Below are 22285 nucleotides of genomic sequence, written 5' to 3' on the forward strand. Positions count from 1 at the left end.
AACAGATGGGATCATTGTTACAAGCCTTGAGAGAGCCGTGGCTGAGCGGTGGGTAAGGCAGGGAGGGGGAGAGGGGAGGGGGACGGAGGGGAGGGGGCACCTTCTAGTAGCTTTGTGTTTTCACACGTTGGAACTGACAGGAGCCCTTCTTCTGCGTGGGGAGGGTGCTTTGGGGGGCCTGGGGCTGATGGAGGGGGGATGGAAAGGAGAGCGAGAGGTGGGGTGTTGGTGGGCAGGGTTATGATGTCACAGCAAAAGTTACAACAGGAGGAAAACACAGAAATGGTTCAACATTTTTTTTTTTTTAAACTTTGGACTGCCAAGAGCTGAAGGAGAGTGGTGAGCAAAGGAATGAAGGGGAGAGAGAGAAACTAAACTGGAAGCTTGAGTTTTGTATAGCTTCTTGAAACCTTATGAATGGATTACTAGCAGCTGAGAGCCAGGAGAGCCCTATAGGGACTACAAGATCATTCACACATTAACAGGGGCAGAAAAGCAGGCGGAATCCTTCCTTGCTGTGTAGTCCCTCCTTCCTGAAATGAATGGTATGGAACCTTTTTCTGAGGGTCATGGGGGTGGCATGAAGGAGGGGGAAGTTTTCTTCTTTCCTTACCTGAGTATCTTTTCTTCATTTACACTAAGGTTCCTCTCCTTCCTTCTTGTCTTTCCTGCTGTTTCTCTCTCTCTCTCTTTCTGTCTCTCTCTCTGCCCCCCTTCCCTTTTTCTCCCCTTCTCCCTGCCCCCCCTTCTCTGTCTTTTCTACCTCTCCCTCTACTCCCTTCCAAAGCCTCAAACTCTTTTGAGCTGCTTCAGAGGGGTGGAAAAAAAAAAGAAAAAGAAAAAGAAAGGACTAAGTCAGAAGGAGTGAAGGGAGATAAGAAAACAAGGGAAGAGGACAGTCTAGGATCGAGGGCTTTTCTGTTTAGTAATGTCCACGTGCCTGAATTGATCTCCTCTTTGGGGACTTGCTTTGAGGCTCCAGTGGATGCTGCAGAGGGAAGCTGGGCATGCCAGGGAGCGGGTGATTAGGGCACAGTATGTCAGAAGCAGACCAGTCAGGGCTGGAGGAGTTGAGAAGACGAGGGGAAGTCTCGAGGCACAAGGGGCACTGCGATCTCACTCCAGAGTATGTGGGCTGCATGTTTTAGGTGTGGGCAGCACAAGCAGGGATTTTAGAACCGTGAGTAATTTTTCCTAGTAAGGAAGGACCCAATGTATTTCTCTACCTGTTTTATGTGCCCACCTGTAGTCAAACATCCTCACCTGTGTCGAGAATTCAGAAGCATGCTCTCTGTGTGTGCATACGTTCGTGAGTGTATGTACACGTCTGTGTGTTCAGGGGGTGGGACTCAGACATAGCCTGCCTCTGGGCAAACATTGCAGAGGCTGGAGTCATGTTATTTACTTCCCCATCCTCTCCATTCATTTCAAACCAATTGAAAAAAATCATTGCTTGTGTCTAGCTGTTCACTTTTGTAAACTACTTATTTTGAGCATCTCATTTGTTTATTTGCTCACTCAGCATATGGTGACTTTTAGTAACTTCCGAGTGAGAAACTTCAGAGTGAATAAAAGAGACTGTGTAGTGCGAATTCATAGCATTCCCACATAATGCTTCTTAAGGTGGGCTAATTGATTTTTCCTTTCTCCCAATGTCCAGTGTAAAGTGAACTTGGGGTATTGTTCTTTTGAATCCCAAATGATTGAAAGAGGGGGAAAATACAGGAGGCTTGTGGCAAAACAAAGAAAGAGAAGCAAGTGTTCCCTGAATGGCTGGTGGGGGCTTATTCGACAGTAAGCAGATCTGTTCACAACACATGTGCAAGTGTGTGTGTGTCAGAGAGAGAGAGAGAGAGAGAGAGAGAGAGGATACACACCGAAAAGAGTGCTCCAAGACAGTATTGATTGCTATTGATTGTGTAGGCTGCGGCTGCTGAAGGAGAAAGCCCGAGATGTTTTACTGGGGAAACCAGAAGTAGCGTCTGTCCCCTGTGCCTCGGTGAGGTGGGGAGGTTTTCAGGAGGAAGGAGGGGACAGGGAGTAGGTGGAGTGATGCACCGAACTTATTAGCTTTGACATCATCATTGTCTTTAAATGAAACAAACAAGAAGATAATTACAGGCAGAGAGAGAGGGAGAGAGGAAAGCAGGAGGCGCTGAGAGAACAGGTCCCCCGAAGTACATGCTCTTCTCACTCTCTTTCCCATCTTCCCAGGGACCCACAAGACACCCCGAAGGTGAAGTCAAGGGCTCTCAGACTTATAAGGTTATTAGGACACCAGACTGGCATCCCCAAGGAGAACTTTACGGAGACTTGCAACATACCAACAAGTTGGAAGGGGATTAAAAAACCCGCCGCGCTCCAAAGCCCAAGCACCAGGCTGAGGGAAACACTGTGACCTGAACAGGCACACTGGCAGCTGGATGGGGATCTGGCTGAGGAGGACCTCTGGAGAGCAAAAGCTAAGTACCAGCTTGGATTTCTGTGTCCCTCACATTCCCTTTGCAATTTGAGATGTAAGCATCAGATTTGGTGTCACTGTATGCAAGTTCTTTCAGTGATTTGTTTGAAGGTGGAGGTATCTTAGGTGGAGGGCTCCAGAAAGAACTGAACCCCTAGGGCAGGAAAAGGAAGGAAGAAATGAAAATTAGAAGTTAAGTGTCTCTTTAATGACTTCAGGTAGGGAGTGGTACCGGTTTGTGAGGGAGTGTGTGTTTGGGAGGATTTGGCTGCTGTCTGTGTGTCCCTCTTCTAGTACCAGCGGGGGGAGGGGCTATTGAAGAAGGGACCAAAAGAAAAACGGAAAGAAAGAAAGAAACCTGAGCTCTTTGGGAGGAGGTTCCAAGGAACCCAGAGAAATGAACTTTGTTCTGCAAGGACAAAACTAGAGCCAGGAGAGCCAGGTCAAGGGAGAAGGGAGAGGGAAGCACAGCACTCATCATCGGTAGCCAGAAGAGGCACTCTTTTGGGGCTGCTCCTAAAAGTTTGGTCCGTGAACAAAACAGTTTCCCTGGTGACTGCGAATCCACTGCTAGCCGTCTCTTTCTCTTCTCCCCATCATTCCTGTGTGGTACCCAGAAGTTGACTTCTGGTTCCATATAAAGAGCTGGGGGAGGTATGATGTGCCTAAAGATCCTGAGAATAAGCCTGGTGATTCTGGCTGGGTGGGCACTCAGTACTGCCAGCTTGGAGCCGGGCTGGACGCGCAAGAGATCCCTGGCTCAGAGGGGACACATGAGCCAGGTGCTGTCAGAAGGAGAACGCTGTTGGCTGGGGACCAAGCTGCGAAGACCCAGAGCTGCTCCCCAGAATCACCTCTTTGGGGTCTACCCCAGCAGGCCTGGGGACCACCTGAGGCCCTACCCTGTGGGGGGGCAGGGAAGCCCCCAGGCAGGACACAGTAAGCCAGATGCCACAGGGGGCATGGCTATGAGCCCAGCTGGAAGTGTAGGGCTGAGGGGTGAAGCTGAGCAGTCAGCTACCCTGTGGGCCCGGCATGGTTCTAATAGGTGGTCCGAGCTGCAGGGAGACAATGACACTTATCTTGGCCATAGAAGATCCAAGGAGATTCCAGGTGAGGCTGAAACTCAGGAGCGCTCAGCCATGGATGCCACCATTCGTGGCCCAAAGGAACCCCAACCAGAGAGCCGAAGGAAAGGCCGAGCCAAGACCAGGCATCGTCGCCAGGTGGTGAAGGGGCAAGCTGGGGGCGTGCTGGGAGACCCCGGTGTCTCTCCCTGGCATTTCCAGTCTTGGCCTAAGCATCCCCTTGTACATGGTGTCAGGACCAGTCTGGCCGAGGACAGCATCCAGAAGAATGGAGGGGACCCCTCCCGGGAAGCAGAGACCTTTAACCCCCACGGAGGATTGCCTGTCTTGTACTTCTCGGGGAGGCGGGGGCGGCTGCTGCTGCGTCCAGAAGTGCTGGCTGCGATTCCCCGGGAGGCGTTCACAGTGGAAGCCTGGGTGAGACCAGAGGGAGGACAGAACAATCCAGCCATCATTGCAGGTAATGGCCCACTCCTGGGCTTTCTGTGGTCCTTGGGGGTACAGCTGGCTTTACGTTTGCCTGGATTAGACGTAGGGGGCTGAGGAGAGGAAGGGGACAGGGGCAGGAGAGCCAGGAGGTGCTGGCCAGGGAGGGAGGGGGGAAGGGCCTTTATTCATCAGCACAGCCAGACTCCAGACATCAACTACGATAATGACTCTCTAACCACAAGAGCATTTGTCCCAATGAGTATTGATCTCATGTGGTTCTATACGTCTTGCTTGCACTTAGGAGACCTTCAGCTCGATCCTTACCCCTCTTTAAAGGGAAAGATCTCTGGTTTGTTGTCAGTGGGGAAGAGGTGTCATGCTCCATTTCTCGTAGTTCAGTCTGAGAGACTGGGACAACTTTGACACTACATGTCATGTCGGGACCAGGACTTACACAGTGAACCAGGCATGGGTGGGGCCAGGCCACGGGAGAACAGGGCTTCCAGGTGCACAGCCTTAAGCCCTGGTGGTTCTCTCTTCTTTGAGCAGCCCTGGAACTTAGCAGAAAGCTACTCTCTGGCCCAGGGCCTGGGGTCCCTTTACTGGTCCTAACAATCATGTATCTAGCCTAAGAACAGCATCGTCTGCTGGGAAAGATGGGCACTCACAAGCCAGGATCCCGGTGTCTAGCCCTGGCTTCTGCACGAAGGACCTAAAAGGGAACCGTGTGTAACTATGGTTCTGATCACAGCTAATATCCCAGAACATTACCTATAGTGTTTTCCGCTATACCCAGATCTTGGCTTTCAAGGAAAGTCACCCAGAAGGACAAAGAAAAGGATAGCATTAGGAATAATTATCTCCCTTGCCTTATGGGGGCAGGGAGCGGGGGGAGGGGTTTGGTTTCAAGCAAGGGGCGCGGGTTAGACATGACAGGTCATTGCTTACTGTCTCATTATCCCTTTGGATTCCCCCCATGATAGAACCTCACACAAGGCTAGGCATGTTGTAGATCTATCTCAATCTCATTAATTTGTATTATCTACAATACCCTTTGATGTTTGCCAGTCCCATTTACATTGGTTGGGAAACCAAAACCAATGAGAAGTGTGCCAGAGGCCAAGTGGGAATGGAACCCTAGAGTCCCTGAAGTGCTTGACAACTCCCCAAATGAAAAACTTCTCAGGTTGCTGGATGCCTGCAAATAAGTTTCAGAGTGGAGAAAGAAATCTGGAAGGAGGGAGCCTCTTTCAATGGGGTGTTGCTGGAACATCCCTCCTGGACACACTGTCTCCCCCTCTTTGGCTGTGATTTCTCCTTTGGAAGCTGGGATTCCCAGACACTGAGCACTCTAGAGTCTTGTGGTTTTGCTTTATTTTATTTTTGGGTGGGAGAGAGGGCGTGAGGAGAGGGGAGAGAGAAGGGGCTGGGCTGTAAGATAGGTGGGGGCAGAGAAAAAGTAGAAGGAAATCCTTATTCTGGGGCCAAATGGAAGAAATAATGAGATGATTATCTGATCAGAGTTGGCAGCTTCACAGCTTTTCCCAGATGACATCTTCTTGCTGCCTAATCTCGCTTCCTAGTACCCATCTGCCAGGGAGACTGTGTGCTTGCAGTCTAGACCAAGACCCACGGCTCCACTCACCCCTCCTCCTGCAGTAGCAACAGAGGGACCTGGGATCAGTTCCCTGGCTGTGAAGAATCAGAGTAGGATCCAACAGGAATATATGAGCGAAGTTCTCAGAGGCTCTCAGTTATTAAAACCCAAACCTGAGGGAACAAATTCAGGACAGTGGGTACCTGACTTCTGTCCTATACCTTCCATATCTCGTCTTGCGCTCTGCAGAATAGCATTGAGAGCTGATTCCAGTTACAGCATTGCTTGTTGTGCCTCACCTGCCTCCCCACCCCCCACCCACATCTCTGTCCCTTGCCCCACTTGTCCTTCCCCAGTCACCTGGCCCCCCTCCTACCGGCCCTGGCCACAGTGCACACACTCAGATCCTTCTCCAGAGTGCCCCTCTGAACTCTCTTGCCTCTAGAAGCATGTAAAATTAGGCAGGAAGTCTTTTGCCAAAAGTCTAGCCTCTGAGGCTTCTTTCTCTTCAAATGAAAGTGGCCCCTGTGATGTACTGGTATTTCCCCTTTAGGTCCACACCAGGAACGCTGAGGGTGGGGAATACCCAGGTCCAGCTCCTCTCCACCTAACTTCCTGTAGCTTACCTTAGGCTTGCACACATCAGAACATATTCAGGAAAGATCTAGGGTAGAAGTCTGGGAAAGATGGGGGCTGAGAACAAAGCCTTCATTCTTCAGGATTTTAATCCGGGCTCCCAAGGGCATAAGTCTTCGTCTACTCACTGTGCTTCATGTCCTTACTTCGCCCATGGGTCCCATGGCTTAGAGCTGTGAGGTGGCCAAAGGCAGTCCCCCTCAGGTTTAAAAGTCTCTGATTTACATGAATTTACTCACTCTTATCAACAGACCAGTCCATCTGCCCTCTCTTACCCAGCCCTGGTCCTGTAGCTGGTCACTGCCTGTTCCTGTGCTGCTGGGCCTTCACCTGTGCAAAATAACAACTGGATCATGTTCCTGGGAGCTAAACCTAATCCAGCCTTTGAAGTTCTGTTGCTCCAATGAGAATTATCTGAGATGCTGCAAGACTGGACCCTAAACTCTTTTCCAATGGCCCTCCAACCTCAGCTTCTATCTCCTTAGACTCAGCGTCTCAGTTCTCAATGTCCCAAACTTGGGGCATTTTGCCTTCAGAAGATACCTTAAGCAATTCAATTCTACTGGCCGCTGTGAGGGAACCCCCCTGTGATGTGAGGCCTCAGGGAATACTTCTCACAGGGGGCACTAGGTGGCAGTGTTGCTTCATGCACAAGAGAGTAGGTGACTCTTTGGAAGCCACGTAGTGGGGAATGTGTCTGGTTTCTTGGAATGCCGTCCCTGTCCTGGCCTCTGGACTGTATTTTATCATCCCCTCCCAGAGTGTTGCTGGTAGGCATCCCTTAGGGTTGGCTTCATACAGGTCTTTTTGCAGGGCCTATGTGAAGGGGCTAAAGTGGTATTGGGGGTTGTAACTAACTTGCACTTGCAGGAACTAGTAAAACAAAATCAACTAGTTACTTCCTCCCTCCACCCTAAACTCCCACATTCTTCCAAAATAAGAAGTTAGATTCCAGAATGGATTGCTGGAATCCTTTTATTCAGGGCCAGGAACAATGCAGGCCTCACAGACTTTAGGTGCTGAGGTTCTTTCTGGCCCCTAGAGGGGGTGTGATGGTGTCCCCCACCACCCCAGGCTTAGGCCTTCCAAAGTTGCCTGTTGCCTGTGCTCTGGAGCAGGGCAGTAGGAGGTGGGAGTGGACTGTGTAGGACTGCTCTGGCATACGGGCCTCCATGAAAGTAAGGATGCAGGGACCTGGCAATTTAGGGAGGTGGGGCCGTGGAGGAGTAGCCTGAGGTCACCAGCCTATTTGGTTGGGCTGTTGGAACTCAGCAGTGGACAGAAGCCAAATTCTGTCCCATCCTGATGGGAAATCCTTAAGCTCCAGCACCCAACCCTGAAACCATCCTGTTCCCTCCTTCTCAGCTTCCTTTCCCCTCCTTCAACCCCAACATACACAGACGAGAAACTTTTAATGGGTTCCTCCTCACCCGTAATTGATTTCAAATGTTCCCTGCAGTTGCCCAGCTGAGTAACCACCTGCAGCTCCAAGTTGCAGGAGACTGAGTAAGTCCATGGCAGGATTAGAGCCCAAGTCCGTGTTTCTTCATTCAACAAATATTTTCTGAGTGCCTTGCCATACAAAGCCTGCAAGGCACCGCGGGGAATACAAAGATGTCTAAGAAACTGTCCCTAACTTGAAGACCAGTTCTCTTTTGAGGATCCAAGTTTCAGAGCACATCCCAGTACAAAACTGAGACGTCCGGCAGACCTGGAATCAGATCTCATCTCAGACGTTTATTAGGGCTCTGATCTTTGGCCACCCATTGAACTTTTCTGAACCTTGGATTCCTCAGATCGAGGAATGAGATAAGGTCTTTACAGAATCATTATGGTGTTTAAAGAAGTCACATATGCAAAGTGCCCAACACAGGGCTTGGCTCCTGGTACTTATGTACGACGTGGTATTAACAGCGGGAGATAGTCATCACTAAGAGCAGTGGGTGTTACCCTACTTATCTTTGATTCTACCCAGAACCTATCATTTTTCCTTAGGCCAGAATATTCATTTTAATTTCTTAGGAATTTAGTTAGGTAATCTGTGAAGTAGAATGATGGTAAATAGGATTTTTCACGAGATGGTTTCAAGATGATTGAGAACGCTGTAGAATCAGATGCCTAAAAGAATTCAATTTTTAAAAAATCATGTGTTCTTTTTACCCTGAGCAGTACTATTTTGAATAAATTGGACAATGGCACTAAAGCTTTTTTGGCATCACAAACTCTTTTGAAAATCTGATGAAAGCTATGCTTACTCCCCAGAGAAATGTACATATTCACATAGTTTACATAACTTTCAGAGCTTTTTGGATTTGCTTGATGGCCAGTGTCTACTGCCATGGGTTTAAAACCTCTTGTTTAGAGCACTTTGATGGCTTTTTTGGGTATGTTTTGAATGACATCTGAAAAATGCAATTTTATGGGATGTCAAGACATCCCCTTCTCCCAACAAGGGATCTGTGTACTCAGGGTTAGAAGTTTCACTAGTGTGGACATGGAGCTTCACAGAAGACAGATCCTGCACTCAGAAGTGTCAGCGTAGATGTGAGGAGAATTGAACAGAAGGACCATGTGTGCTCTCTCCCACTTTATCCAGTCTTAATGGGAGCGGAAGAGCCACGTACATACCTGTTACAGAGCTCCTCAGGATGAGGATTCTGTGACCATCCTCCTCAGCTGCAATGATCAAAGTCACAGTGTCTGCCCTCATGGCACCCTGGCAAATTACGCATTTCGTTTCACATTACAGCTCTGCTCCCTGACCAGGGCCCAGGTGTGCAACAAAGCTATAGCACCCCTACCCTTTGCATGGAAGAACTATGGATGTGAGGGCCGATGCTGGTCTCTGGGAGGTGGGTTTGCCCTCTGTGGTGAGAACGAGATACATGCACATGCTTGTGTAGACAAGCCATGTGCCCTGATGATTGTAAGTTAGCATCTGCACATGAGGGGCTTTGATCTTGTGCCTGTATGCCCCTCCAGAAGGGAAATAATGTCTACTGTTAGAAGTGAAACCTGTCACTCTGCCCCTTTCCTGGCTAACAGCTGAGCCCCTTGACTGTACAGCCTTCCCAGCTTCCTATGTGAGGGTGAGCTCACATAGCTTCCACAGCCCTTCACAGGTGGTTTCTGGGGGTGCGTGTTGCTTCCTGCCTTATCAGTTCTGTACATGTCTCATTTCTATCTACTCAAAGTTCCCCAGGAGCCAGATGCGTATCTGATTCACTTTTGTCATCCTAAAATACCTAGCACAGTGTTAGGCTCTCAGTTACATTTGTAGGAGACATAAAATAGAAATTTAGATTGCTGGATACCCATTAGGGATGAGAAAAATGGTGAGAGGAACTTTCTGCACTGGAGGCTCTTTGTGGGGAAAAGAAAAAGTTTGCCAACTCATGCTCTAGAGCATTGCTTCTCACCTTAAATATTGATAGAGATCACTTGGGATTCTTAAAATGCAATGGCTGCCATGGGCACATGCCTTGCAGTGGTTGTATTGAGGATAAGCCTCACAGGTCTCCAATTGCTGGCTGTTTCACTGACCAGAGACCCCAGGAGCTATGCTCTGAATTCATCACGACATTTGCACTGAGGCCACACACACTTTGGTGTGGTGAGGATAAAGCAAACCAGTTCCTGAGCATCAGGGCATCTCTGACAGCCAACTCTGGCTTCAAGACTCTCAAAGGGCTTGCAGAACATTCCTGTGTCTGAACAGCTTCCGCTGTACCTCTGCTCCCTCTTTCCTTCCTTCAAGGTCAGACTGACAGCACGGACCGATGGCTATCCCAGCCTTTCCAGGCACCTGCCCACCCTATTCTTTCTCCGAGTTGTCTCCCCTAATGAAATTTTGTACATGAATCCAGTCTTGGCATCTGCTTTTTTGCGCTAACACAACTAAGTAACACAGTACAGATTCTAATTCAGCAGGTCTGGGGCAGCCGGAGATTCTGCATTTCTAACAGACTCCTCGGTAGTTGTGCTATTGTGTGGACCATATTGAGGTAGCAAGACCCTAGGCTTGTGAGTCTAGAGCAGGGGTCAGCAAACTTTTTCTGTAAAGGCACAGTAGTAAATGACTCAGGCTTTGCAGGCCATACAGTCTCTGTTGTAGCTATTCTGTCTTTAGAGTGTGTGGAGCAGCCGCGGACAACATGTAAATGGATGAGTGCGTCTGTGTCTCAGTAAAACTTTATTTATAAGCATAGGCAGCAAGCCAGATTTTTTTTTAAAAGATTTTATTTATTTATTTATTCATGAGAGACAGAGAGAGAGGCAGAGACACAGGCAGAGGGAGAAGCAGGCTCCATGCAGGGAGCCAACGCGGGATTCAATCTTGGATCTCCAGGATCACGCCCTGGGCTGAAGGCGGTGCTAAACCGCTGAGCCACCTGGGCTGCCCAGCAAGCCAGATTTTGCCCATGGCCATAGTTTGCTAGCCTGTGGTCTGAAGGGTACTTCCCATGTGCCATTCTTCTTCCACAGCCCTCTCTTGCCTCGCTTCCTAGCCCTGTGCTCCCCACGATACTACCCGCAGAGAGGCCTTGGCAGTATCCATGGTGGGAAAACGCCGTCTGTTCAAGTAAAAATTGAAACTTTCAGAGATTTCCTGCAGGAAACAAGTCTTGCTACTTTTTTGATTTGAGCATTCCAGGTGGAGTTTATATTTGTTTATTTACTTAAAAAAATAGCATGAGCTATAACTTACATACCATCGAGTCATGTGTTCACACTCTACAATCAATGTTTTTTTTTTTTTAAGATTTTATTTATTTATTCATGAGAGACCACCAGAGAGAGGCAGAGACATAGGCAGAGGGAGAAGCAGGCTACCTGTGGAGATCCTAATTCAGGACTTGATCGCAGGACCCCAAGATTTCGACCTGAGCTGAAGGCAGATGCTCAACCACTGAGACACCCAGCCATCCTTTTTTTTTTTTTTTTTAAGAATTGTGAAACTTACGAATCTGATTTTAAAAGGTTTCATTTGATCCAAAAGAGATGCTGAAGCCATCAGCAGCCACTCCCCATTTCCATTTCCCTCCTCACCTTCCTGCATTCCACCACCGTGAGAGACCACCACTAATTTCTTTTCAGCCTCGATAGATTGGCCTCTTCTGGACATTTCATAGTTGAATCTGGCTTCTTTCACTGGAGGTTGGTTCATCATGTTTAACATGTACCGGAGCTCCATTTCTTTTTATTGCTGAGTAATATTCCATAGATATATCACATTTTGTTTATTCATTCTTCAGTTGATGGACATCGTGGTGGCTTCCACTTTTTGGCCACGGTGAATACAGCTACTGTGAGCATTGTGTACAAGTGGACTTGGGTTTTCATTTCTTTTTTTTTAAATATTTATTTATGAGAGAGAGAGAGAGAGAGAGAGGCAGAGACACAGGCAGAGGGAGAAGCAGGCTCCATGCAGGGAGCCCGATGTGGGACTCGATCCTGGGACTCCAGGATCGTGCCCCGGGCCAAAGGCAGGCGCTAAACTGCTGAGCCACCCATGGATCCCCGGGTTTTCATTTCTTTGGGGTCTCTATCTAGGAGTGGAATTGTTGGGTCACTCTAACATTTTGAGGCACTGCCAGACCATTTTCTGAAGTAGCTGCAGCACTTTGCAATCCCAAGCAATGCATGAGGGTTGGTTTTATATTTCCTACCCTCTACATGGGAAGGGCTCCTTGACCACACTAATGACTAGGGCCTCACCATTGCTAACATCTGATAGCACCTGGTCTTTGAGAAATGTGCTGTTGTCTGGTGCAGGAAGTAGAGACACCTGGACCCCAGTCCTGAGGCCTCTGTAATCACAGGGAGCCCTTGATGGTTGAAATGGATGCTACCCTCAAGCTTATTCCCCCAGCTTCTCAAAGGCATCCTAAAACAGCCCTTTCTCTCCTGACCCCAGCTCTTCATGGAAGGAGTTCCCCTTTGGCTGGAATTGCATTACTTTCTATTACTTTCTGCACATATGAGCCCTAAAAGATATCCAATGGAGAATATTTGGGCCCTCAGAAGTTACAGTGCATCAGACTGTGTTGGGGAAGTACCTTCAGGAAACAAAGGAGGAGAGAGACAGAGAGGAGGAAGGAAATAAAGCTTATGCAGCTCCCTTATCAATGCCCTCAACCTTCTTCTGGGTTCCAGCTTTGGGTGCATTGCTGTCTCCCTGTGAGCCACTCAGGTTAGGAGCTGGTATCTGACTCCCAAGGGCTAGATGTGGAACTTAGGAGTCATCCAGGTGTCTGTGGGTGGATGGGAGAAGGAGAGTCCCCTCTGGGTGGTAGCACAGAGAGTCCCCTCTGTGTGTGTGTCCTCTGCACACAACCATGGGCATCTTCCTAGTCACACCCCAGCTTCAGTGCCTGATGCTTAGTATTGCCCTTCCCATCCTCGCCCCCAGCCTTCAGTTACTGCCTCTCTTCTTGGAATTCAAGAAGAAGAATCTGAGAATTTGGGATTCTTTCACCATCTCAGGGATTCAATGCCATGGGGAGGACCAACCTGGGTGGTGCCACTAGCTGCTCTCTCTCCATCCTCTGTTAGTGGTGTGTCCTCTCCCATCCTCAAGGAATGCCCTTAGGCATTCTTGGCATAGTTCTTGGGTGGAGCCCAAGTTGTCGGGTTGGAAATGTTCAGGAGTGTCAGGGGCAGGGCTGGAAACCAGGGATCACCTTTGGCAGCCCGAATAAATTTGACCATTGCTGGTTGCCTGCAATGCTTTGTCCTTCCTGATCCCTCCTTCATGCTCTTCTTTATTTGCTCCTCTGGACTGCCCATCTGAGTCATTCAGAATATGTGCACCTGGAATATGTGTCCCTGGCTCCTTCTTGTTTCCATCCTTGTCAATGCCTCAAGGAGGCCAAATGAATAGGAGAGGGAGACTGTACCTTCATTTGGATTCTGAGCCTACATACCCTGAACATCTCTTAGATTCAGGTCCTGATGCCATAAACAAGTCCATAAACTCCATGCTTCTGCACTCCAATACATGGAATTAGATTACCCCAGGGGCTTGTCAAATCCCTTATGCTCATATCATATACATCATGACGTTGGCCCCTTCCAGAAAGCATGTTGTATGCTATGTTTGTGTCTAAGAAATAACAGCATCCTCTGTTTCTCATGCTCACTACCTACTTTAAAATAATCCTACTCTTTGAATTTTTTGAAAAAGAGAACATCCAGGAAATAAAGCAACAGGGGGCAAAACAAAAACATCCCAGTTCTCTTTATGAGTCAGCAATGAGTGGCGAAAAAAAGTGATTGTTTCCCAACTATACACATAGGGTCCCTAGAACCCCAAATCTCAAACATTTGAGGTTGTCATGGCAACCAGTTGTGCTGTCAAGACCAGTAGTTATGTCTCATTTCTGGATTAGAAGTCCAGTTACTAATTAGAGGGGAAGTCACAGAGTTTAAAAGTCAATCAGTTAGTCAACCATTCACTTGGTTACTCATCATTTGTTAATTTTCATACAAATAATTGCTATACATTTTGGAAAGGATAGGGAAGAAGTAAAGTAGTTGGATTCTACTTGTTCATTCCTCCATTAATTTATTCACTTATCCAACATATTGAGCTTCTAGCAGGTGAAGTTTCAGGCATTTAACCATGTGCTGGAGAATCAAAAATGGGCAAGACCTTGCTCCCTAGTGGGAGCAGACCTGTAACCATTTATTACTGCCTAGCCACTGGGAGGGTCTTGTCTTGCCTAGATGAGTCTGAGAGCTCCTTGAGGCTAGGGAAGGAGAGTGATTAACCATGGAGACAGAAGGAGGCCTGGGAAACAACAGAATTGGGGAAAAGAGAAACGGATAGGACTTTGAACGTGTCAGATGGTGCAGTGGTGTCCAGCCATCCAGCAGGCTTGAGGAGGACTCAGTGGATCCAGCAGTTAGGATATCACTGGTGGCTTGAGAGAGAGTAGTTTCACTCCAGAATTGGGGGTCTGAAGGGGCAGATGCTCCATTACAGTGAGTGGAGATATGAATGAATGGTCAGAGACCATTCTCTGGTCTGAAGACAGAGAGTAGGGTCTTGTGTGCCCTGCACAGAAACTCTGCTCTTGGGGAGGAGATGATGTCAGAAGCAGACACAGATTCAGACAGGGTTATTTCAAGGTAAGAGAGATCCAAGTCTCAAGGCCCTGTGATAATATGCTGATGATCAAAGCAGGAGACAGCATCAACACACAGGAAGATCATGGAAGATGAAGTAACAGAAATGTAAAGCATTGCAAATGCAAGCTCAGTCATCTCAAGACGTTACTGAAGAAATTTGTATTTGACAAATAGCTCGTGTGGTACTTTGTTCCAGGCCATACTGTGTTCACTGCACAAGCAGGAACACATGTGCTCCTCAGAATAAGTGGAGGAAATAGGTGGAGAAGCTGGAGCAGGATAGGACGCTGCCTGAGGTCACAAGCCTGGACCTCAAATGTGCGTGCTCTTCCTAGACAACATGCTCTTACCTACTGTGTGAAGCTGCCTCTTAACTTTTATGGCAGGAACAGTAAGGAGCGATAGATCTTGGCCTATCTTGACCGTTCCATCTCAATCCATGCCTCCTGTTTTGTTTTGTTGTATTTTTGTTTTTTCTAATCCCTCTCAGCAAAGGCCTCTGTCCACATAGGTTAGCACTTAGAGTTCCTGTCCCACATGGAGACCCTTTGCCACCACCTCCCTCAAAATAGATTACATATGATAGGAATCAGTCACCAAAAAACACTACTTAACTTTTTTTTAATGTTTATTTTTAAAATCTAAATTCAATTAATTAACATATAGTATATCACCCAGTTATCCCATACCCCCAACCCCTCCCCCCTAGTGACCCTCAGTTTGTTTCCAATGATTAAGAGTCTCTTATGGTTTGTTTCCCTCTCTGATTTCATCTTGTTTTAACTTTCCTTCCCTTCCCCTATGACCCTCTGTTTTGTTTCTTAAATTCTACATATGAATTAGATCATATGACAATTGTCTTTTTCTGATTGACTTATTTCACTTAGCATAATACCCTCTAATTCCATCCATGTTGTTGCAGATGGCAAGATTTCATTCTTTTTGATTGCTGAGTGATATTCCATTATATATATATATCATGTATTTTTTACCCATTCACCTATTGATAGACATCTGAGTTCTTTCCATAGTTTGGTTATTGTGGATATTGCTGCTGTGAACATTGGGGTGCGGGTGCCCCTTCGGATCATTGCATTTGTATCTTCGGGGTAAATCCCTAGTAGTGCAATTGCTGGATAATAGGGTAGGTCCATTTTCAGCTTTCTGAGGTTCCTCTACACTGTTCTCTAGAGAACAGTGCAAGAGGGTTCCCCTTTCTCCATATCCTTGCCAACATCTGTTTTTTCTTGGCTTAACTTTTAGCCATTCTGACTGGTGTGAGGTGGTATCTTATTGTGGTTTTGTTTTGTATTTCCCTGATGCCGAGAGATGTTGAGCATTTCTTCATGTGTCTGTTGATAGCTATTCTACTTTGACAGTATCTTTTGGACCTGTCCTATTCATCCCACAGTTACTACCTTCCTTTTGGCCACAGTGATTCTGAATGTCTCTCACTTAAGAGATGAATTCATTCAGCTACACCAAAGGGAGCTTTCTCAAGTACAAAGTAGCTCAAGTCACTTTCCTGAGTAAACCCTTGGATGACCCCACTGCATGCTCACACACCCATTCCTATATGTACACTTGTATGCACCTGTGTACATGCACACTCACACATGCATAGTTACTGCTTCCTCACACAGTCACACACACACACACACACACACACACACACACACACACACACACTACATCACAGAGTTAATTTCTAGTGGCACCAAACCATGAGCAGTGACACAGATATACCACTCTTTCCCAGGCCTCTGGCCTCTGGCCTTTGCACTTTTTCTCCCAATAGAAAACCACTCCCACAAACCCACATTCATCTGATTTACTCTTAAGTTACTCCCTGGCTTTTTAGTTAGAATGATCTCTTCTGGGAAATATTCCTTGGTCTTGCTAATGTAGGTTTGTTCTCTTCTGGGTTCTTCTGGTACCCTGTAGTCAGCCTTATGAACACTCAGATCAGCTTATCATGATTCCCACCCCACTTTTGATTTATTCAGCAGATACTTGCTGAGTTCTTACTGTGTACCAGGCACTGTGCTCGGGGGCTGATGTTAAATGAACTTGCATGGCCCTGCTCTCCTGTGCCATTTCTCTTCTAGTCTAGCCTCTCCACTGGGCTGTCAGCTGCTTGGTTCATCTGTAGTACCTAATATGTTAACAATAAATAAAGCTGGGGCACCTGGATGGCTCAGTGGTTGGGCATTGCCTTTGGCTCAGATTCTAATCCCAGGGTCCTGGGATCAAGTTCTGCATCAGGCTCCGTGGGGAGCCTGCTTCTCCCTCTGCCTATGTCTCTGCTTCTCTCTGTGTCTCTCATAAACAAATGAATAAAGTCTTAAAAAAAATAAAGCTCACCCAACAAATATTCAACAAGAGGATGAATGAATGTGTGAGTAAGCAAAGTGCTGGATTTATTCTGACAAACTGTGGAGTGAATTACTCTGTTTGGAAGTATACACAGGAAGACGTGGTGATCTTTAACTCCTCTTGGTTTGGAAGATGGCTAAAAGGTTTTAAATTCACTCAATAGTGACTAGAAGGAGTGATTATTCTCTCCTGCTTCAGCTTCCTCAGCCCCCTAAGTCTATTAATCTTTGATAAATATTGATCAGGATCTAGTCTTCCAGAAAAATTGGATATGATCGCAACTTGGTTTTTAGCTATGATTATTTCTAAATTTTCAGAAATTATCCATTCTATTTATTTGCTTCTGATTTGTACATAGGAACTCTTTCTTATTCTCTTCTTAGAACTTTTGTTTTGTGTTTCTGTTCACATTAGGGGAAGGAAGGGAGACTGTACCTAGAAGAGGTTAATCTTGTTCATCTGTGGGAGAAGCTAGCTAGCAACGGACCTGGAAACTTTCCTTGGTCCTAGCCTTTGCTCCCTCTCTGGTCCTCTCAAAATCTGGAGTTATCACAAAGGTCTTTTTTAGGGGGTGAATTGTTTAACATAAAACGTAGGCAGTACCTCGCTCAATAATTTTTAATCTATTCACTCACTAATTTATTTATTCAGTAGATTTTGTTGAACACAAAGTAGGTATTCAAGACCCATTTTTGAAATAAGTTCTGACTTTATGCAGAATAATAATAAACAGCAGAAATCTATTTTAGACATTATTTCAAGGGACATTAACAATATGAAATAATTGCACAATTGGATGTCCTTATAATCCTTATAATCTAGCCTGTGGATGGAGGTAATCTTGGGCACACCTCGCTCCTTGGGTGTGGTGGCTTTACTGCACCCTTGGACAGTGGTGCAGAGTGTCACAGGCCTGACCTTAGCCAGGAACAGCCATGGCAGTGGAGGGGGAGGGTGCAAGCAGGTGGCCCCACCCCTCTGGCTTTCTGCCTAGGGCTAGATTTGGGAACTAGGAGAGACGTGCCTTATGCTGCTGGGCCACAGAAAGCCAGGTAGGAAAGAGAAAGGCTCCTTCTTACCTTACAGTTTCTGTTACTTCTGTCACCATCTCGCCTCTGGCCCTGCCTCCCACTAGACTGCAGCCTTCCTTTTCCCTAGTCCAGCACCATGGGGCCCCCACTTCAAGTTCAAGCTACTTGGCTCAGCAGTGGGAGCCATCTGATTGCCTGCAGGCTTCTGGGGGCTTTGATGGATCTTGATCATGTGTGTGTCTCCCCAGCAGCCAAGATGGGGCCTGGAGTGGAATGGGCAGTCCGAGTTGAATGAGTTGATGGGGAATGATCTGGCCCCTTTCCACACATAGAACCTGATATCTCCTCACTCCCCAGAGTCAACCACATTCCCAAGTCAGGGAAATCTTTCCTCTCCCCATGACCCACCTGTTACTAGCTAGCTCCTGGCCTTGGCACAGACTGTCTCCTCACCTGAGATGTCCGACCTCACTCTCTTCTTCCATCTAAATTCTTTACTTAATGAAGCAGTGAGGAATTCAGTATGGGGAGCCAGGTGTTATGGGTTTAAGCCCTTTACTCTGTGTGAACTTGGCAACTAAAGGCCCCTCATTTGTAAAAATTAGCATGATAGCTATTTCTGTTTCATACAACTGTTGGAATAATTAAATAGATTGATACACATCATGTGCTTAGAGCTATGCGTGGGTCATAGTGTGTTGATGCAGGTTGCTGTTTTCATCGTTTCATGGTGATGTGGTGGCACAGGAAGGACCCAGAGCCTTGATTTCGAGACACTGCCTGCTGATCAGGCCAGGGCTGATCCCCCAAGGCGTCCTCTGCCCATTTTTGTCCCTGAAAATTCTCTTTTCTTCTGAGCTCCTGTGCACAGATATGCATGTATATTTATGTGACACAATTTAGCATGGGATTATTTGTAGTGAAACCTCAAGGCACTGGATTCTAACTCACTAGTATTCTCAACTACGATATTTTAGTTTTTCCACTTTTTAGGATACAGAGGGACATGATTACAAGATGAGTTCAAAAGACAGATCCAATAGAAACAAAAGCTATTCATGAGGTGTGGGGTCAGCTCCATCCTTTCCACCTTCTGTGCCCCCATCACAGGATGTCTGACAGTGGGAAAGGATGAGAAGGATGAGAACCTTCAGGATGAGCCTAGACATCCCAGACTTGGACACTCAGAACAACAGGGGCCTAGTGACAACCCAGCCCAGCCTCTCTTTCACAAACGGGAACATGAGGCCCAGAGACGGAAAGGCACTTTCCAGACCTCACACAGCGGCAGGCTTGGGGTCACATTCCAAGTTATTCCAAGTTTCTTGGTTCCCAGTTTGGTGTTACTTCAACTCTTCCAGGTTGCTTTTGGTTAATTTAAATATCTGACCAGAAGGCAGAAGAAAACATTTTAGAAAGACTTCCAATACATATGAAAAGGAAAAAAAAAATGACTTTAGTCCTCATTTAATCTGAAATGTCATTTAATCACCTATTTTCCTTGTTCCTTCTCTTTCTCACACGGAGGCCAGGCAGCTAAAGCTGTTTTACAGCAGGGGTTGACCCATAGGTCAGCTTTAAGTGTTCTCTTTGCACACAGGGCTCTGAAGACTCACCTGGGTTTAATTTGAGAACACACACTTCCTATCCTCTGCTTTTTTAGGCTTTTAAACCATTGGAAAAGGGGCTTTAGGTTCTGATTGGCATAGTAGTTGGGTTTGTGTGGTCCCTGAATAGAACTGGCTTCCTAGAAAGCTGCCAGAGTCTCTGTGGGTTATTTGTGACCACATGGCAGAGGCAAAAATGTTCAGATATTATTAAGTAAACACAGGCAGTACATGTTTACTGAGTGAATATGAGACACGTTGGACAAATCCGAATGCTCTGAAAGTACTGTGATGTCTCATTTTCTGAAAGCCTGATATGCAATCATCTAACCTAAGTTGGGAGGTTACTTTCATTGCATGAGGATCTGCTCCAAGCTTCCTTTAAATAAAGACTCCTGCAATGCCTCTGAATCATCAAGTATATATTTAACACTATTTAAACACTACTTCTTAGGGCAGCATTGATTCTGTAAACTGTACCTGGCAAATGAAATGCCAAAGCAAATTTTTAAGAGAGATCTCAAAATTATTTATTTGGCGGAGGAATGGGAAAAACAGGAAATTGGTGTCGGGAGCTGCTCAGCTGGAATTTTAAGAGTTCTCATAGAGACCTTGATATAAATGGGATAAGGTGGCAAAAGGAGGGCTGACGCCCCCAGCTGAGGGTACCACAATGTCTGTGTCTCTCCCAGGACTAGCCTGTACTGGGTGCTAAGGTGTCTTCTCAAGGATAAAGAGATGCAAAATATCCAGGCTGTCTAAGGTGGGACTTACTATCATTCCCTTAGCCTTCATACCACTGACCTTCTGTATTTGGGGGTTTTGTCCTTTCTGTTGTGTTGTTGAAATTCCAAGGACCTGCTTCTCTATTTTAGTTTAGGTGGCAGATCAGGTTGATAGGAAGAAAAACCTGCAGGCAGCTCTCCACTTTTACTGTGGAAAAGGAACCCAACCCACAAGCTCATTATGCACACCAGCCTTTTCTCATTTGAGCTTTGATGGGCTGTTTACGGAATGTTAAGTCAGCAGGACCAGCAGAGTGTGTGAATGCTCAGGAAATTTCATACTGTTCATTCTCAAAGTTTATTAAAAATGGTTGAAATGACATCCCTGCTCCCCAAGAAGAAATCCATGTGCTTAATTACTAATTAGGAGGCTGGTTTTTTTTTTTTTTTTTTTTTTTGTGGAATGAGTGGATGTAAAGAACATTTTAACACTTCTTACACTTCGATTATTTATTTATTTTCTTGTGTGGGGAAAAAAATTTAAACGTGCTGAAATGTACTGAGGTCACAGATGATGTTGGCACAACCTCTCACAAGCCTGACTGGCAGTCATGGAAACCAGGGCTCCAGGTGAGCATACAGGCTCTTTCCTGGGTCATCCTGGAGATATGGAGCAAGGCAGAGGGTGCTCTACGATGATGTCCACAGCTTCTGTTTGTTGAGAGCAGCTCTGTAGGCTTCTAAAGGTGTGTCAAAACCTGAGGCCTGACCCTCTGGCCAAAATTCCAACACGAATGAAGAGGCCTTCTTCATAGAAAGACTGGACACTGTGTGCTGTCTGTAGTGCCCTGGGGGTGGAAACCACCTGCCAAGGACTGTCTCCCTGATTGCCACAGTCCCATGGATCCCAGGAATGTGAGCCCTCCTCGCCACACTCCACTGGAATAAAAGCCAGGGCACCAGATGCATATAAAGCTCCCCTCCAGACCCTGGTACTCTCAAGTGTGGCAGAGGGTGAATGTGAAGACAGTATCCACCATTTAGTGGTCTCTGGAAAGGATTTTAGTCAGCCCCAAGATGCATGTTTAAATTAGAAGCCTGCCCCTCGGCAGGTCATGATGACTAGCTAATAGACCTTCTCCACAGAAAGACAGAGCTCTGGGTTTGCTGCCTCTTGCTTTGTCCTAGGGGTGGTACCTGTTTAAGAACCCTTGGTTCATTGGGACAGATCTGTGGGACTCATGAGCGTAAACCCACTGGCCACCAAAGCCAGATGATGTGGAGGTGTTCCCTGGCAACAGTGGCAGAAATCGGTACACCAGACTGGGGTATGTGTTTCTTTCTGGGTGACACCAATTACTACAGTCCAATGGGACGAGGGACAAACTCCCCTGGCCTAGAGCCAGGTGATCAAGAGGCATCCCCCTAGGCAGCACCTGCACAAATCAGGACGCCAACACCAGATGTGTATAAAAAACTCCTTCCTGGGAGCTACCAGTGCTTAGGGACACAGCCAAGATAGCACCTGCCCGTCTGCATCCCTAGAACACGTTCTGGCCAGCTAATATGTGTGCGGTACTTTGGACACCTGCCCCTTGGGTCAGCACTTGAATATCAGCAGGTAAGCCTCCTTCATGTGAAGTCTGGGTGCCATGGGCAGCCTCAGAGCTGGGCCCTGGGCAGGTGAGTCAGGGCGCACCAGCTCTTTGTGGGTGAGTTCTCAGATGGCTAGTCTTGTCGGGACACAAACTCTGTTAATTTTCAAAGTTAGATGTTTTGGGGGCTTGTCTCTTAAGTGTGTGTCTTAAAACTTGGGATGCCCAGTGAGAGGTTGGAACCCTTCCCACTCATCAGGAAGAACCTGTGGGGCTTGAGTTCCCTGATGTGGTTCGCTATGCTGAGGCTGGAGTTCATGGTGAGACTGTGTCCCAGCCTCTCCTACCCGTGCGTAGTCATCACTCAGCCAGACCTTGGGTTTGTAAAAAAAGGAATTGTTCTACAAGTAGCTGTAGACCTAGTGTGTCTGTGGGAGGAAGAGAATTCAGGATCTTCATATGTTGCCATCATGGATGTTTGATGAGTTTTACCTCCAGCTATTTTATCTTTTAAAATTTTATTTATTATTTACTCATTTGTTTATCTTTCCATTTTACTGTTAATTGACATATAACACAGTGTAGGTTTAAGGTATGTGGCATAATG

At 46.8% G+C, this 22285-nt stretch overlaps 1 protein-coding gene across 1 annotated transcript in view; it reads left to right on the forward strand.

The window, feature by feature from the left end:
* The first annotated feature begins 401 nt into the window (after positions 1-401).
* The window catches only part of PAPPA2 (pappalysin 2), a 272846-nt gene continuing 250962 nt past the window's right edge, over positions 402-22285 (forward strand). Inside the window, exons 1-2 of the mRNA XM_055319554.1 lie at positions 402-545; positions 2215-4009. Coding sequence (XP_055175529.1) covers positions 3118-4009 — 892 coding nt within the window. The 5' untranslated portion in view covers positions 402-545; positions 2215-3117. The remainder of the gene's footprint in view (positions 546-2214; positions 4010-22285) is intronic.

Source organism: Nyctereutes procyonoides, unplaced genomic scaffold, assembly GCF_905146905.1.
Source record: "Nyctereutes procyonoides isolate TBG_1078 unplaced genomic scaffold, NYPRO_anot_genome, whole genome shotgun sequence".
Lineage (NCBI taxonomy): Eukaryota > Metazoa > Chordata > Mammalia > Carnivora > Canidae > Nyctereutes > Nyctereutes procyonoides.